Consider the following 19,441-nt stretch of genomic DNA (forward strand, 5'->3'; position numbering starts at 1 on the left):
TGGTTTTCATGGGCTGGAAGTTGAAGAACTTATCACACATTTTAACACACATAACACTTGAAAATGTTGAACTATTCTTTTCTGTTGTGTTATTACAGTTGTGACCTAAAAGTCGGTCATCCCCACATGCTTCAAGGAGTCCATCATTGTTCCTGTCCCGAAGAAACCCCACCCTGCTTCTCTCAATGACTATCGCCCTGTAGCCCTCACCTCAGCAGTGATGAAGTGCTTTGAACGCCTGGTCAGAGACTTCATCATTTCTTCACTACCAGACACACTGGACCCACTACAGTTCGCTTACCGTCCAAATCATTCCACAGACGATGCCATCTCTCATCTCCTCCACACATCACTCACTCACTTGGACACTAGAAGGGGGAATTATGTTAAAATGCTCTTCATAGACTACAGCTCTGCATTTAATACCATAATTCCCTCCACACTCACCACCAAACTGGAGCACCTGGGACTCAGCTCATCTATGTGTCAGTGGATCTCCAACTTCCTAACAGGCAGACCACAGGCAGTAAGGATGGGTGGACATGTCTCAGCCTCCATCACTCTCAGCACTGGAGCCCCCCAGGGGTGTGTTCTGAGCCCCCTGCTGTACTCTTTATATGCATATGACTGTGTGGCCACTACCAGCTCCACCACCATCATTAAGTTTGCTGACGATAGTGGACTTCAGCACTAAGCAGGAGAGGAACTACCAGACCCCCATCATCAATGAGTGCCCAGTGGAGAGAGTGGACAGCTTCAAATACCTCGGAGTTCACATCACGCAGGACTTGTCATGGTCCTGTCACATCAACACCGTGGTGAAAAAGGCCCGACAGCGTCTCTACCACCTCAGACGCTTGAGAGACTTCCAACTGCCCTCCAAGGTGCTCAGGAACTTTTACTCGTGCACCATAGAGAGCATCCTGGCGGGAAACATCTTAACCTGGTTCGGGAACAGCACCATGCAGGACAGACGAGCTCTACAGAGGGTTGTGCGGTCAGCTGAGCGCACCATCCGCTCCGAGCTCCCTGACCTGCACTCAATCTACAGCAGGCGGTGCCGGACCAAGGCCAGGAAGATCGTGAAGGACCTCAGCCATCCCAACAACAGACTGTTCTCTCTGTTGAGGTCAGGAAAGCGATTCCGCTCCCTGAAGACCAACACAGAGAGACTGAGGAGGAGCTTCTTCCCGCAGGCGATACGGTCTCTCAATCACACCACCACACAGTACTGACCCACACATATGGTTCTTACACACACACTGGACTTTCTGGACTTTGTTTACATTAATTCAATTAGATGCGTGGTCATCTAATCGAATCACTTCATCACTAAATCACTTTAAGCATATTTGCACTGCACAAGACACTTACAAAGGTGGATTGCACAACACTGGACATTATATTTCTTCATTTCCATTTAATACTTGTACAGCTGCTGTTATTGTATATATATATTTATATTTCTTCATACATTCTTATATATTTCTATACTTTTTGAAGAAGGACTTGACTTTATGGGTTTTTTCTGATGATCAAGTGCTTATGTGTTGAGTAAATAAAAAGTTTGTAGCAACATATTAATTTTCATAAATGTCAGCACTGTAAAATGTAAATTTCAGACTAAACTGGGCAAGGTAGTTGAGCAAAAGTTTGGCTAGGAACAGACGGAGGTTCGGATAGATGTGGACTCCACAGCTGAGTGACTGTTATACTTTTTGCTGGATTATGTTATGGATTGGTGCCCAAATCTGTGCAGACAAGATCACACGCTCACAACTGGCAGGCATGTGAGTGTACACACATAGAGTCTTGTATTCACCCTACAATGAGGAGAATTACAAGTAATTTGTCTGGAATGAAACAATGACCATGCTGAGGATTTTACAGACAATATGATTAAATAAAGATTGCAGATGAAACAGTAATGCCATCAGGCTCTAATAAAGTCTCCTCTAGCTTTACTTTTATTCTCTTCCCTTATTTGTGTCTTTCACATCCTTGTTACTACGAGGCTTTCCTCCACCTCAGTGTGTTACCATTCTCTCTAGCTTTCTTTTCACTTCCCTTGGCCCCTCCCTCCCTGTCATTCTGTCTGTCAGCAGAAGGCTTTTAACCCCTGTGCCCTGGAGGTCACACTGGTCAGACTGGTTTAAGTGCTTTAAGTGTTCCCAGGCCCATTTAGACTAACAAACAAGACCAAAAAGACACAAAGTAATCCCTCTTCTTTGCTTTTTTTCCTCTCCTTTCTTTCTCTCAGTTTTCTTTTTCTCACTTCAGTTTGTCATTATATATTCAGGCACATCTGGACAGGTTGTGTGCGTCAAACCTGTGAGCATCAGGTAACGTGTCTGTGTGACCCCAAAGACCAACCCAGTCAGAGGCTTTAGACTGGTTCAAGTGTTCTCAGGCACATTAAACCATTATCAGTGTTGCCAACAAAAAGAGTTGACAAAGCAGACTAAAATCCCCCACTTTACCACCTTTCCTGCTCTGCCCTCGTTTTAACCCGCTTCTTTCTGGACCTTTCTTCACCTCTTATTTCATCCTCACTGACTGTTTTCTTTTTGTCACTTTTTCACTGTGTATTCTCCACCCATCTTCCTCCCACTCATTCTTTCACTAAAAAAAAAAAAGAAAAAAGACTTGATCTCTGTTTTGCTTTAATTATGTGAGCTTACATGTGGGAGTTCATTCTAGGTTCAAAGGGCGCTGTAGCACTGTAGCTATCAGGGTTCAGGTTATAACACTTGACAGATTAGGTTAAACTGACCACTGACTTTAGAACAAGAGGTCAGAAGTCAAGAGGGTGGAGATGAGCTCTATGCCACACAAGCAGATGGGGAAAAGGTGTGTATATTTAACTGCATTTTGATTTCCACTGAGAAATAATATAAAAACAAAATACTGATATTCAAATCTGAGGGATACCTGGCTTGAGTGCAAGTATGAGTGTGGAGTCACAGATGTCACTCTGTAGCAGAAAACACCATCAGTGTGGTGTTAAACATTGACCTTTGACCTATTCAGGTCAGGATTAGGTCACATTACTATGTTGGGTCTGTCCACTTAACCTAATGTCCACTCAGAGATACAAAAATTGTACTCATAGAAGAATTCGCTTCTTTAGACTAAAGCACAATAACATAGGCTTTGATAATGAGGATGACTCTGTTGCAACATGTGTGCAAATGATCTAATATGGATGAAGACAAAAATATAGTGAAAACCTCTTTATGTATCCATTTTTTAATCATTTGTATGATTAGATTCAAAGATGGGCCAGAGCCTACCCCACCTGGCACAGGGTGAGAAGCGGGATCCACCCTGACTGGGTTGCCAGTTCATTACGGTGAAACACAAAAAGACATAACTATTCAAGGTCATAACATTACTTACTGCTAATTCAGAATTACAAATTAATGTCTTTGGACTGTAAGAGGAAGCCAGAGAACCAGGGGAAAACCCACTCAGGTACATTACAGGGACAACATGTAGTCGCCACATAAAAAAGCCCAGCAGACCAACAGGTTTAAACCCAAAACTTTTTTTGCTCTATAGCAACGGTGCTAATCACTGCAGCACCGTGGTGCTGCGAAGGATCAAGAAGATTATTAGCAAATTCAGAGACAATTAAAAGACCAGCAGCAGCTGAGACTAACATGTTTTTGAGTGTATTTGTTTCTGTATCAGCAGGCAGACTCAAGCAACTTGAACTGCTTAGATAAAAAGGTGGATCAGCCAGAATAGACCGGCAATGGTGAATATCCATTTAATGGTATTAAAAAAATAAAATATGACAGCATATAAATACAAATGCATCATATTAGAATTGACTGATTTACTGCACTTGAAAAAATAAACTGCACATGAACATGTACGGTGATAAAAATCAATTTAATGTAATTTGACTGTTCCTAATTTGCAAAAGTCAACACGTTTGAGTTTCACAAGAAACATACCTCACAAAGACAAGCGCTGATCTATGGATGCATCCCAGCTGAACCCTAAAGAAGAGCAGCTGAAATAACTGTAAGCAGTTGTAAAAGTAACAGCTACAGAAAAAGGAAGTGTGCGGGTGTACAAAGACTGCATTAGACCATCAAAACAACTAAAACACATTGATAATTAATGATTTCAAATAAAATACACACAATCAATGCCAAACTATTAAACTACAAAGTTGGCGTGTGTTTAATTTCTAAGTTAGATTAAAATGTTGGACTTCTTCTCTACATTAATACTGTGTTCCACGCTAACCACACAAAAACACATTCTCTCCAAACAGAAAGATTAGCTCCAAAGGTTTTGATTGTATAAGAGTTGTATATATTTACCTTAACTGCAAATATGTTTGTGTATATTATTGTTATTGCACACAACTTCAATAACAAGTTACGTATTATGCATACTTAAATGTTTAGTTGGCACTCTAATTGCAGTCCAGCTAATTGCATGTTCCAGCTGATAAAAGCCATCTCATCACTCCTTTGCAATTTGACATTGACCTTAAAATGAAAATAGCTACAGCCTAAGAGTGAGTCAAATTATAAAAAAATATGATATTATCTGCATATTATTGCATACAGTCAACTACAGAGAAAAGACAATGAACAATAATGAAAGGGATTATGGAAAACAGGGGAAGTAAACCGGAATAACAGGAGGAAGACGGCATTTAAAGTCACTAAAGGGCAAAATGACAAATGAAAGAGAGGAGGAAAGAAAGGAAAAGATGGAAAGGTAGAGAGAGAAGGGAGAGAGCGAGAGTAGGAAGGCGAGAGTGAGAACAAAGGAGGCAGTGTGTGGTGAACAGGGGATTGAGTCGCCATCTGAGACGAATAAAAACTGGAATAACAATAAAAGTCAGAAGGCGCTACCTCCCCTCCTCTTTGCACAACCGGTCCTCATGCATGTTTGTTTGTGCGCGCGCACGCACACATGCATCACCACTGGTCGTTCTTTATTTGCAGTAAAGCACTGTGTGACAAATCTCAGCAAAAAAGTTTGGAAATAAACTTGTGTTGACACTTGCACTTACAGTGAACACACACTCTTGCAAACAAGCGTGGACGCAAACTGAGCTAGAGAATCAAAGACACATGGGGCGGCAGCTAGCACACAAACAGATACGCAACAGCTGTAGCAGGAAAAAAAAACATACTGTTTCCACGGAGACGAATCCCGTATGCCAAAGATTTGAGAAAGTGCATGCGATGTTTGCATGTTTACATCTGAGCAAAGACAAACCTTGCATGTTGCACTGTAGGGAAATAATAAAGGAGGACACAAAAAAAGAAAAGTGATGAAAGGCAGACACGCAAGGTGTCGTCCCCAACACTGTTATTGTTTTTAGTGTTGCTAGTGTTCCTCAAAATTGCAGCCACATTTTCTTATAACACCTGCTCCTTCGTCACTTGTATTTGTAGCTGTTTTTCCCTCTGGCTTTGTTTCTTTTATGCAAAAATGGTCAAAATGAGTCATGAAAAGAACAAGAGAAAAAAGAGAAGCAGGGGACTTGTACTGTACATAACTGAGAAATAAAGTTCTCTAAAGTTCTAGATGTAGTTGCTAAAACACTAAATAAAATAGACTGGAACTACACGTGCTCATCTTAGATCAGGGGATTTCAGTTTTTAGTTGAATGATGACCATTACGAAAACCTTTGCTCCTTAAAATTGGCTTCATTTTTGCAGTAAAGTCAGGACATCCTCATTGGAGGAAAACAGTTTTTTTACTTTAAGGGCATCTGTACATTTTGTTTTTATTTTATCCCAACAAATCAAAACCAAGTGACACATCTGTCCCGTTAACAAGGGATTGTCAGCAGTTGATGGGAACGGTTAATGTGTATCATGACAGCAGATTTAGAAATGGGATTTAAGAGTCGTTATTTCTGAAATTCAGCTACAGCAACCTTTATTGCTGCACCAGTCTCATCCAAACTTGCTGTTTCTGTGGTTATTTGTTTCTGCTTCTGACATGGGAAGATGACATGGCATTTATTAATCTCAGCAACAAAGCTCTGACTGAAGCTCTGACTAAAAACAGGAGACCAATTTAAAGAGCTGGAAAAAAAAACCCCCAAAGAAAACCAGAAACAAAAGCCCCAACTTGGGTGCATTAAGTCCAGAAGTCTAACTCAAAGCTACCTGTTTGTACCTCAACAATAAAGCAGTAAAATTAATTAAACATTTCCGGGTAATAGAAAGTATTTTTTACAGCATTGTATTTTTAATAGTGATAGTCAAAATGATTTATTTCTGTGTACATGGTGCACTGTTTACACCAGGCGCTATTCCATCTACAGCTCAGCAGCCACTTCCCCTGCAATCCATAAAGCAGGGTGCAATTTTCTGGACAAATCACAGAGTAAACTCTGGCTATGTGACTGGGATCCAGCTCCTTTAAGTCATGTCCTGGTATTCATTACAACTCACAAAGCTTCCATTAATCTATTTTTCCTTATTTTCAGGACTTTAACCAATGTAAAGCACTCGCCTTAGGGCCAAATCTGACCACTGAGGGTCAGCAGAAGTGGTTCAGCTCTTGCAGTCCTGATACACGCCAGGCTGGCCCAGAGCAGGCCAGCGAGAGGCAGAGAAGGGAGTTAAGAAAGGAAAAAGAATGACACAAAGTGTATATATATATACACTGTGTGTACATAAGCAAGCAGTGGTGATGGTTAGGGTTAGGGTAAGACTTCAGGAAGTGTAATGTAAGTCATGTAATGTCCTCTGCAGCTATGGAAACACGATTGTATGCAATGTGTTTGTGTGTGTGTAGTACCTCTCATGTTTCGCAGCAGAGAACTGCTGAATGACTACTGAAAGCCAGCGCCAGATTTCTGTGTGCAGGAAAACAAAAGAGCGTGACATAAACACACACACAGCTACTTTACTTTGATTGTGTGTGTGTGTGTCTATATTTGAACAGTGCACTGTGTGGCACGTGCATGCATCCATGGTTATGCATGTGTGAGTGCTGAAATGAGGTCTGTGACAGTATGTGTGCCTATGTGCTTGACTGCGGGCTTCTGAATCTGACCCGTCTGACCGCTACCTAAACTCATGTAAACAAAGCATCTCTTTAGTGGTGTAAACGTGACAGCGCAGTGAGTCAGAGCTTCTGATCAGAGCTTCTGATCTTCCATATAAACGGTGAAAACTTCAAAACAGCTGCCAAGAAGAAAAAAACAGAACAAGCAAACCATCCAGATGAGCCTGGATTTTTTTTAAGCTGTTTTGGCTTCATGTCCAATAAAGTTGCTTTTGATTTTGTTGGATTTTTTGGGGGGGCAAACATTTTATTGTCTGTTCAGACATGGAAGTATTTATCCAACCAACTTATTCTTAAGCTTTTAGTTTGTTAATTCACGACTTGGGAAGCTTTAAATAAGAAGTCGTTCATGACCTTTGCATACTTGCAGTGTGTTATTCAATTGCAGCAATATGTTGACCGGTCCAATCAAAGGGTCTAAAACCATCTTGTAAAAGTCAGCCACTGATTATGTGGTTCATTGCACAACCTTGTTTCCAAAGAAGTTAAAAATTAAAAACAGAAATGTAGTCATTCACAAATCATTTAAAATTAAATTTAATCAAAAATACTAACAAGAAAATGTACTAAATGTAAAAACTCAAAACTGTTTTAAAAAATGTGTGTTGATTTAAACTTGATTCAAGCAGTGCTGGACGGGGATAATACAAACTAAACCAGGAGAAACTTGGGAACTGAATGCACGGAGAAACACACAGCCGTGAGGGAGATCGCAACACGGGACGAGTGGAGGAAAGGCAGACGAGTGAGGGGACACAAGAGAGAGGAAGAGAGAGGGTGTGAGGGGGGACAAGAGAGCAAGAGGGGGACACATGACAGGCTGGTAAAACATGAATAAACATGACAGACAGGAGAGCCATGGGATGAACACATGGAGGGGAACATGGGAACAGAAAAGGGAAACAAGAAGGACACAGGACAAAGACACAAGAGGAACCTGAGAGGAAAGGAACCAAACAGGAAACATAAGAAACTCAAAAAATGGAATAAATTCAAGACTACTAAATGAACCTGAATCATAATATAATACAAAATGACACAAAAAACACATGAAACTCAAAATGCTATGTCAAATGACCCAGAACCATGACAAGCAGAATGTCTAAAAGAGTTATTAACACAAGAAAAGTCCTCTAATGTAAAGAAACTATGGAATATGGCATATTTCAGTCAGCAACAATACTCAAGTAAGCTGTGGTACTTAAACAATGTTCAGGGTGCCAAAGGGTGACAAGAAAATGTTGCACAAACCACCAGAAAACCATTGATGCAAGGCGGGATCAATCCATGTTGCTTACACCAAATTCTGACCCGACCCGACCATTAAAGTGCATAGCAGAAACCGCAACTGGACTACGCAATGTTTTTCCAATCTTCTTATGTTCAGTTTTGGTGACCCTATGTGAACCGTAGCCTCAGTTTTCTGTTCTTACCTGACAAAATAGGCAACTGGTGTGGTCTTCTGCTGCTGCAGTCTATCTGCTTTAACATGTTGTGCATTCAGAGAGGCTCTTTAGCATATCTCGGTTGCACTGAAAGTTTTTTTTTTAAATTAGTGCTGCCTTCCTGTCAGTTCCGAAGATGACTGGCCATTCCCATCTCTGTATTTCTGTGCAGAGAAGTGATTCTCACTGGATATTTTCTCTTTTTAGAACATCCTCTTTAAACCCTGGAGATGGTTGTGCAGGAAAATTCAAGAAGTTTGTGAAATACTGAGACCAGCCCATCTGTCACCAGCAACCATGTTACATCCAAAGCTCCTTAATCCAACTTTCTTCCCAATTCTGATACTTGGTTTAAACCTCAACAGGTCTACATTCCTCAGTATATTAAGTTGCTCTCATGTGATTGACTGACTAAATATTTGTGTTAACAAGCAGTAAAATAGGTGTACAAAAGTGGCTGGTGAGAATTGAGCAAATGTGGTCCACCTGGAATCTTATATACATATTATTTTCTCGAACTGCATCTTGAATAAGTTAGGATGGAGCAGTAAAAAAAATGTGAAAAAAAAATTAATTAATGATTGGAGATTTCCAAATGAGGATACTGCTGACATACATAATATACACTTCTAGCACTGTAGCATTATTGGTAAAAATATACATATGGAGAAAGTCTGGATTAAAACTGATAGAAAAATAGAAAAAGGCGGAATTAAACGTGCAGCATAAAATATGGCAAATATTATGAAATACGAGACATATGAAAAGGGATCAATATTAATGAACGCTGACACAAGAATTTAATAGAAACTGTTGTTCAAAAAGTGCATCATGGTTTCATTAACAGCTGGATGGGTCATGTGTAGTATATATAGAGATAAGAATGCCTGTGGTAAAATGCATTACATTTCTGCATGACACTTTATGAATCATGGTAAACCAGTGGTCACTTTGAGTCAGAGCTCAGAATAAATGGATGGTGTTCAAACCGCCTGAGAATACTGTTCACATCTTGAAATCATAAATTCACAGTCCATTCTGGTCCTTCTCAAAAAACTCGGGGAATACTCCTCTGTGATGGATGACTGTTTCGGCAAAAGCCGAGACCAGTCTTAAAGTTAAAAAGAACCATGTTCTGGAAATAAACCAGCTTCTGTGCCTGTGTGCATAGGTTCGGAAAATGACAGCCAACACCATCCACAATAACTTGCACAACCTGTTGTGCGTCATTTGACATATGACCACATCTCTAGTGAGATTTACACCCTCACAGGGACAGTTCTGTAAATCACAAGACAACTTGACAGTGTTTTGTTTGTACAAAACTTTAAACTGCAAAATGCCATCTAACCAAGCTACAAAGTGAGGCAATAACCTCAGTTACCTTTCTGGTATGAGATAAAAGTGCCATGATAAAGCTGCTTTTTTGTTTGGAGCAGCTTATTGAAGGCTGCATTTTGGGTGTTGTTAAATTTGGCACACGAGTCAGTTACAGAATTCGTTCCTAAAAGTTTGTTTTCACACACAAGAATTCTTCAGAGACACACCATCCGTGTTGATACTGCATGCCATCTGCGTCATATCAATGAATCGTGGCTTTTTTTCTGTGCTTTTTAAAAAAAAAAAAAACAAGTAAGATGATTCTCATTATTTAAATGACTTAGACTTTGATTCCATTGACAACAATGCTCATTTTAGCACCATTTACAGCAGGAAATTACTGGGTCCATGCTATAATAATGTCACTCCTGACTTTATTCTTCACTCAGTTGCAGATTGCTAAATGCAAAATATGGACAGCACTTTTGTATGTGGAATGGAGTCCAATTTTGAGTCTGATAGCAGATTTTAAAAGATTTTTCCTAAGCTGTCTTAGCGTGAAGACATATTCTGATGTTCTGTGTTTTTGAAAAGTGACAAATTTTTAAAACTCTGGTGGACAGTCTAAAAGAGCCATAACACAAAAAGACTCTGGGTGGCATGAAGACAAATAACATCTAAATGCTTGGAAAGCTTTGTGTAACCACAATAGCAAGAATCTGGACAGATGCTCATATGCAGCTACTTAGAAATATGATCTCGATACCACAGAAGAGAGTGACAAGAACAGAGAGGTTGAAAGACTGGCCTTTCTTGTGGTTGTTGGTTTATAAAGAAACATCTAGCCTGAGAAAAAAAACAGTTGCACAAACTCCTACTGATCCGACTCCTACTAATAGTAAGAAACTTATTACTCACTTGTATTGTTTTTATTGTCTTGGGAAGCTTATAATTAAGCCTCTTAAAGGAAAATTAAACAGATATATAAATGCAGCAGAAGAAACCACTGGTTCAAACTACTAGCAATCTGTAGGCGTGACTGAACGCTGCTAAGATTAAGAGTCCCACTCCATATGTAGACTAACAGGCAGCGCAAAGCACCGACACCAACAGGGTTAGAGGTTTAACTCCCAATAGGCCCACACATTTTTAAAAAGTATGTTCTCATCGCACTATAAGGACGTTCTGATAAAAAAAACTCCCTCCAACTGCTTTACATTATGCACACAGAGTACATGTTAAAAAAAATCTAACATAACAAAACAGAGGACATACAGACAGCTCAAAGTGGATGGATGGATGAACATTGTATTACAGGATGAATAATGTTCTTTTAATGAGCCGACAGAAGATATCACTGTTTGGGGTTCGTAGGCTATGTGTGTGCAGTGTCTGGGCAATTCATTTCAAAGTTACCGCTGTCTGCGCTCAGTGGCCAGCAGCTAGACTAGAGAACACATAAGACTAAAACTGACTGATAAGAGCTGAGAAAATAAACACACACCTCTCACCCAGTCGAGGCCAACACATTCATCTGTAAAAGGAGGAGGATTGGATAAAATTTGTGTGTGTGTGTGTGTGTGTGTGTGTGGGTGTGCCCTCAAATGATTCAGAGATGGACTGAGGCTGCAAAAGAACAAAAAGTGATTGATGACACTGGATGATGAAAGATCATACACCAAACCAGCTGCTTAGATTTTCCATAAAAATGCAGTCATTGTATTCCCCTACGATACACCCTTACATTCTTTCCTTGGCACTTCTTTAATTTTGTGCATTTCGCCAACACTGCACGTCTCCTCAAGAAGAAAAAGGTACTAATTACTGCTAAAGGTTATATGTCAGATTTGCTATTAAACATGTATTCCTTTCTGTAATATTTGTCAGGTTTTTCTTTAGTGCTGGCATTCTGTTTCATAAGTTTTCCATCAGGACAATCATGATTTAAAGGAACTAGTTCACACAAATTAGAAAAAGTTACTTTCACACAATTTTCAAGCATTTCAAGCATTTCAAGCACCCAACCTGAACTGCCCTTCTGACACGATCATTCTTAATCTGTCCATTTTGGTCATTCCCAATGAAAACCTTTGGATTTTCAAATCTACCACCTTTAGCTAAACCTGTCTATTTGTCAATGCCACTGTCTCCAGTGGAAAAACATGGACAAAGGCAGAAATCCCAGAAACAGATCAGAATGTCAGATAATTGGAACCAACAATAGGAAAAAGAAGAAGAAAAGGTTTTACAGGCATACACATAGACAGACGCCCAATCATAACTCGCATATAAAGACTACAGCTACAATTAACTGACCCATGGCCTCAAGGACAAACTGCTCCTGAGTAACTGCCAGAGGAGGCTGGACACCAATGCTCAGCTTAGATGACTTCACCACACTACTGGCTTTCACCTTCACCTGAAAAAAAAAAATGATGATGTTAGATGTAGAAAGGATACTGGTAAAGGGCAGATAGAATTCTGACACACAAAGTGAGAGAAGAAACAATGATTTTAAAGGTTCACCTGTACGGTCACCGAGGGGACAGGCAGACCATTGATATCGTGGATCAGGGCTTGCTATGGAGAGATATTAAAAGGGAAATATAACTTTCTATGTTTATTATTGCATATGCATCTAAATGTGCGAATGTGAATTTGTTTTTTTATGTGTGTTTTGTGTTTGTTTACCGATGGGTTGTCCATGCTGGAGGAAACAGTGGTAGTAATGCACAGGTCATCCTCACTATCGGTTTTGGGCAAAATGTCTGAAATACCAACAGTTTAATCTCAAAACACTGAACCGATGTGTTTATTAGTCAATATAGCATTTCACCACATTTTGAAAGAAGGCATGATACTTGGTCAGTTTGCAAACAAATCAACCAGCATACAGAGAGGACAAAAGATAAAATTCACATTGACTTGTTGTTAAAGGCAGTTTAAATTAAACCTTGTGTGGCAGTCTTAAATTTATTTTATATATACACACACACACACACACTGTTACAGTCATTGATGCTCATATTAAACATGGCCAGTCTCAAATAATGAGGTCAGTGTATGTACAAGAGCCAGAAGCCTCAGACTGCTCTAAACCTCCTGGACCTGTTAGATGTCAAAAAAGGTAATTTCTTAATTATGGTCATCTCATACTCTCTCACTCTCTTACATAGACCTGGCTATGAGCACAGCAGCCCCTCCCACCTCTTTCCGAGGCTTCTGTTTCCCATTCAGAAGGCAGTTAGCTTAAACCAGTGGTTGTCGAACTGTGAGGCAAACCCAACTGGTGAGGTATGGATGCACTGCAGGTGGGGTGTTGACAACCAGGTGACAAATATCAAGTGAAACTAAGGTGGATTTTTTCAGTAAAAAAAAAATTCATTCTTAGCGACTGGACCAGATCTTAGTCTAAGATAAAAAAAAATGGAACTGTGAATCATTTTGAACTGTAAATCAAGCAAAGCCACTCTAGCAGAGTCCAGGATTTCAAATATGGAGCTAAAAATGGACATAAAAGGTCACCTTAAGGAGTAAAAATATCAGATACTTGCTGCTCAGATACTCCAATGGGAAATTTTACCAACTTTAAAGTGAATGTAGACAGTCAATTGATTCAAAGAAAGAGTCACTTACGAATGACAATATGATTAGATAAACCATAGGATCAGACAAGAAGGATCAAAAGTTGCCTCTTAAGGGCATATTTTGGTTTTATGATAATTAGAAAATGTGTATTATGCTTCCAGCAGTCTCCTACCCTGAGTCCTGGTGGCTTCTCGGATGAATTTCTGCAGTTTCTTCATCTCAGCTTCCACCTGCTCGTAGTCAGCCTCCCTGGCATCCACCTTCGGAGTTGAAAAGAAAGAGGGATCTGTACCCATGTAAGAGCACAGAAGTTGACCATCTGAACTCAGACTGACCACGACTCCCTTCACATCCCTGAGAAGAGCAGAGAAGAGGAAAGTTAACTTTTTCCTAGTGTGCTATTGGTCGTTAGTCAAGAACGTCTGCCAAAAAGGTCTACTGTAGTTCAAAATTAGTTATTTGCTCCTTTAAAACAAGTAAGCTAAATGCTTATTTAATCCTTTTAGAAAAAGCTGAATATAAAGTTCAGAACTAATTTATAATATGAAACCAGATTAAACGAGGGAGAGCATGAAGAAATGCTGAGTGATGCAATAATGTGTTTTAACTGTGTGTGTGCTAACTGGTTGCAGATGTGTTGTGTGTGTATGTGTGTGTTTTCTGTTCCAGTCCAGTGAGACGATAACACATACACTCAGACCCACACATGAGGGGGTTCAGGTCAAGAGCAGCAGCCGGCTCCACACCTGCACAGGAGGGCGTCTGAGGGGGCATAAAACTTTCACTTTACTGCTGCGGAAACACTGTCACGCACACGCACGGGCACACACGTACACAGAAAAATTTATATTCATAGAGCCATGACCAAATGCTACAGAAACGCATTCATAAAAGTGATGGTTCTCACATTTATTTAAAGCCCACAGACACACACACACAGACCATGCTGAATAATAGCTCAAAGTTCAACTGAGAGAAAGATTGTTGCGTACGCATCAACTAAAGGAACTCACATAATCTACCAGCAGTGTTAGGTAATACATACATACAAGATATGTGACAATACAAAACTATGTTGCCAGAATTTATTTCAATCTTTAAAAAAAAAGTAATAAAAAATGTGGCACTGTGTACACTTTTCGTTCCAGTGTCTTATTACCTTGCACAAATCAAGGTTTGAAAATCCATCCATCCATCCATTCGCTTCCGCTTATCCTTTTCAGGGTCGCGGGGGGGCGCTGGAGCCTATCCCAGCTGTCACAGGGCGAGAGGCAGGGTACACCCTGGACAGGTCGCCAGTCTGTCGCAGGGCCAACACACAGGGACAGACAACCATTCGCACTCACATTCACTCGCACATTCACACCTAGTGGCAATTTGGATTATCCAATTAACCTATCCCCACAAGCTGCATGTCTTTGGACAGTGGGAGGAAGCCGGAGTACCCGGAGGGAACCCACGCAAACACGGGGAGAACCTGCAAACTCCACACAAAAAGACCCCGGCCTGATGGTGGAATTGAACTCAGGACCTTCTTGCTGTGCGGCAACAGTGCTAACCACCGTGCCACCGTGCTGCCAGGTTTGAAAATATTTCTCAAAATATTGTAGTAGTGTACAACACTAGTTCCAAAGAAGGTCTATAAAATGTAAATAAAAACAGAATGCAATGAAGTGTAAATCTCATAAACCCATATTTTATTCGCAACAGAATATATAAAAACACTCTTTATAATGAGAAGTGTATGGTTTTAAGATGTAATGTGATGGTAGCAACATGTCATAGCAAAGCGGGCCAGAGGCGAAAAAGGGCTGGAAAAGTTAGTAGTACCAAGGAGAACATTTTGAAACTAATTAGCTTAACTGGCAACCAGTCAGTAACATGAGTGTATAAAAAGAGCATCTTAGAGAGGCGGAAGTTCACCAGTCTGAAACCAGTCTGAGCACTATCTACCAACAATAACACATAGTATATTTATCAAAGTGAGCAATAGGTTCAGCTGCCATCGGAGCAACTGAAGGTAAACTTTTGTCTGGTTCATTTCCCCCTTTTTTAAAAGTTCTTGAGTGCTACAAATGCTTCTTGAGGCTATTTGCATAAATGATCATTACAGGTGACAGCAAGTATGCATGAGATATCTTAACAATTGTAGCTTGTGTCAAAGTTACAACTGTTACACTGCTGATGGTGCCTGGATTCGATTTCTATGAATTAACTTAACATTCTATTTAATAACGGTCCTCTCAGATCAGTTTTAACATAAATATATATCAGGTTCTGAGTCTTCACAGTTCTGATTCAGATTTGGTCCATGTTAAACTTGAAGGATCCCAAAATGGTGAGAATATTTAATTTGGGGTTGGCAATAAAATGCAATACTGCCTCCAAAACACAAGAACTCCCAGAGCACTGCTATCAAATAGAGCTAGCCAGAATGAGCTGCTGAAGTGATCATATGTTGTTTTTGTGTGTATTGGTTTTGTTTTGTGTGTTCCTATCCCACACTCTGCACGGTGTCCCACCAACACACTAAATCACCCGATGATTATCAAATGCTTTAAAACAACACAGCCTCAAACTAAACCAAACAGCTACCCAGACACACACTATCTCCCGCATCTAAAACACACAGGCACACACACACAACCAAAAACCACATCATTTTTCAACCGTGTTTGTGTTTTGCATTGTAATTGTATCAAATTGGGCTTTGATTGGAGTTGTTTGGAAAAAGACAAAGGATTGCCTATAGCTGGCCCCTCCCCACTACGCTCTGATTGGCCAGCTGGAAGACATTGTCGAGTAGTTTACACACTGGATTTCACAAGCTGATAAACACAACATTATATTTGCTATAGGTGTGTGTTTGTTTACATGCATAATCACTGCTGTGTACACTACATGCACTGAGCTGTCCTAAGCTATCCTTCATCTTTATATTCCTCGAATGGTCATCTTTAAACTAGGAAAATTCTAACATCAGATTCCTTCATTTGCTGGAGGTTATACTCACAAAAAGTTGGCAACACGCACAGCCACGGGGATAAAGGAGAGCTGGGATGCCCACTTCAAGGTCACATCCTGGTAAACCAGCAGCATGTTGGTGTGATTACCTAGCAACAGGTTTGTAGTGCCATCTGTCACTAAACACGACCACAAAAAGAAGATTAGAAACAACAGACCTTAAATATCACAGCATTTTATTTTTAAAAATAAATAAAATAAAACTGGCTTTCAGAAGTTCAGACTCCATCACCTAAAAAAAGAGGCTAGAGAAAGAGGCTAGAGAAAAGCTAAACTAGTTTGCTAGTTTTGTGTCAGATTCTCAAATTTCAATTCACAAATTTTACCATGCAGCATAGTAATAAATTCCTCTGGTGGGTGGCATTGCCCTGTAAGAAGTTCCCACAGTAAAGAAAATCACTTTTCACGTCTGGTTTGTATATAGAAATTTTGTCATCTCGATTTTTCATTTTGAGACAAGGTAACCTTTTATAGGTGTATATACAACTGAAGTTCCACATACACTTTCTTTCATGACACATGGCTTGAAACCTTCAGTATAAATACTACTTACATTTTACTACTTATGTTTCACTCACACACACACACACACGCATCCAGCCAATCCCACCAATGGCGCAGTTACCACCAGGAGAGATCTGAGGTGACGGCCACACGCAAAACAAACACACCTCACTTACACTCACACACACACACTGGTACACATACTCACACAGTGGAATACGTAAGTTATAATATAGTAACAGCGGTCAGCAGGGTGGCACAGTGCAGGGGTCGAAATGACAGAGTGTGTTGGTGCCACATTAAAGCAAAATACACACCTTTCGTCTCCACATCAGCCTTATAATTACAACCATATTATAAAAATTTCCAACCGGTGTTCTTCGTTCTCCTTCCTTTCTAGGCTTTTTTTTTACCCTCCTGGCCCACTGATATCTCCACATCCCATTCTTTTCTTTCTCCTTTTCCTTATCCTGACATCTCTCTCCACATCCATTCTGGCCTCCGCATCATAGGTGCCACATCATGATCCTATCTGAATGAATCTGTCACCCATGTTATCATGATCCTAGAATATCATGTTCCTAGAAGTAGGAATCATTAAAAATCATGCAGGAGCTGGTCTTTGATTGTAAGGCTTCATATAAGCAATGAAGCCGATAAAGTTAAATGACAAAATAAGATACAAACAGCATAAAAGAGGTAGACTGGGGGGACGAGGGAACTGGTCGAGCAGGCAGCTGTGAAGATGAGCGCCAGAAAGAAAGCAATAGGAAATGCTAAGGAGAGCACTGTTGCCTATCCTCATCTACTCCAATCTCTAGACTATGAATACACTATAGAAATCCACTGAATGGCCCTGCATAATAAAAGAAGCCCTTGCTGCTTGTTGGGTGGCAGCTCCAGCAGTTAGACTGTCACTAAATATCACACTGTTAAAAATAAACTCTAGAGTGGACTTTGTTTGTTTTTGAGAGTGAAGTCTGCAACAGCAGTCATGCTCCTGGGAATTGTCATCATCCCTCAGTCATGTGGGAATTTTTATGTGGTTTTGACTGTTGACAGCAATCATGTCCCAATAAAAGTTGCTTTTGTTGAAATGACACATTGGGGATTGAGTTTATAGACAATTTCCAAGAGTAATTTAAATAATCTAAATAATATTCAGAGTAGACATTGGAGGGAACTTTGAAAGCTGAGATATTTTAATTGTAAAATTGAAAACAGATATCATGGCCACTTTTTGCAGTCAGTCAACGAAGCCTCCATTCTGGATCCTTCCTCCATAGAGTCAGAGTATTTTATATCAAACGTAATACACTTTAAAAAATGGATCTATAGTACATTGTTGCATAAATTAAAGTGGGCAGAAGCACTTTTGACGTTGTTTTGGCTGCATTTTCAGGAGGTTATACACAGAACTGTACTGCTAACTACATTAATATAATTCGTGTTGCTTAGGGTTGAAAGTGACAGTTAAGCAGCAATCGATAACCACGCAGGTAAGGCATACCCTTTTTCTTCTTAACAATTTTAATATAAAAATCACAGCTGTCCCCAGCTGCCAGTGCAACTTAATGGGACAGAAACAAGGAGAGCAATACTTTATTGAAGTGCTTTTGGAAGCACTCTTGTCCAATTAACAAGTTTTATCGGAAACTTATGGTTTAAAACAGAAACAAAGCTATGAAAATGGTTTCTGGATACAGATCGATTTTATGCACTTGAATCAAAGGGTTTCTGAGTCATACTGGTTTCTTAGGCAACCACAACATCAACCCAAATAATGGATGCGTGACCATGCAGATCATAGGCCACTGTGCATGGAACTAAAACTCATAAATTCACCATCTGTGTGTGAGAATGTGTTTATGCACACCTCTTTTTGTGTATGTTCTCATATTACTCATTCTAAATGACCACAATCAGGCTGCAATTTGATACAATTGCGCCGCTAATTGCTAATTATTGAATAATGGAACTTTGTGAGTACGTGTGTGTGGGGAGAAAATCGATTCATTTAGTCAGGTGCAAGCTTTCAGTAAAAATGACAGCAGAGTCGGCCTCCATCGCCTCCTTCTCTAAGACCAATTCAACATCTGTAGCCAGGCTAACACACAGAACTAATTATCATCCACCCACAGCATATCCTGTCCATTGTGTGCATGATAAGCAGTAGCCTCTTGCCTCAGATGTGACGCCCTTTCAAATGCAGCTAATAATCACCACACTGTACACCTCTTTCTCTTTTTTCCCCATCAGACGTGAAGTCAGGGAGAGGTGTTCAAAGCTGGAACCCATTACTGTTTAACAAACACACACACACACACACACACGTACCCGTGGGTGTACCTACAGTAACGCCTATGATTTCAATATGCTGCATACTCATTATGACAAAATGAATCCTGTGATCACGGATCCTCCCGTACCTAAATATCTTTAAATTACTTCTTGCTGACAACAAAAGGTACTATTGAAGCTTGTTATTTCCTGCTATGTT

At 40.1% G+C, this 19,441-nt stretch overlaps 1 protein-coding gene across 5 annotated transcripts in view; it reads right to left on the bottom strand.

The window, feature by feature from the left end:
* Window positions 1-19,441, bottom strand: part of bbs9 (Bardet-Biedl syndrome 9) — a 183,924-nt gene that overhangs the window by 142,528 nt on the left and 21,955 nt on the right. For all 5 annotated transcript variants that reach the window (XM_026183623.1, XM_026183621.1, XM_026183622.1 and 2 more), the window contains exons 9-13: window positions 16,427-16,556; window positions 13,586-13,767; window positions 12,517-12,593; window positions 12,352-12,405; window positions 12,142-12,244 (exon numbers count right to left, since the gene is read on the bottom strand). In XM_026183623.1, the coding sequence (XP_026039408.1) occupies window positions 12,142-12,244; window positions 12,352-12,405; window positions 12,517-12,593; window positions 13,586-13,767; window positions 16,427-16,556 (546 nt within the window). The remainder of the gene's footprint in view (window positions 1-12,141; window positions 12,245-12,351; window positions 12,406-12,516; window positions 12,594-13,585; window positions 13,768-16,426; window positions 16,557-19,441) is intronic.

This window comes from Astatotilapia calliptera, chromosome 11 (assembly GCF_900246225.1).
Source record: "Astatotilapia calliptera chromosome 11, fAstCal1.2, whole genome shotgun sequence".
In the NCBI taxonomy this organism is placed as follows: domain Eukaryota; kingdom Metazoa; phylum Chordata; class Actinopteri; order Cichliformes; family Cichlidae; genus Astatotilapia; species Astatotilapia calliptera.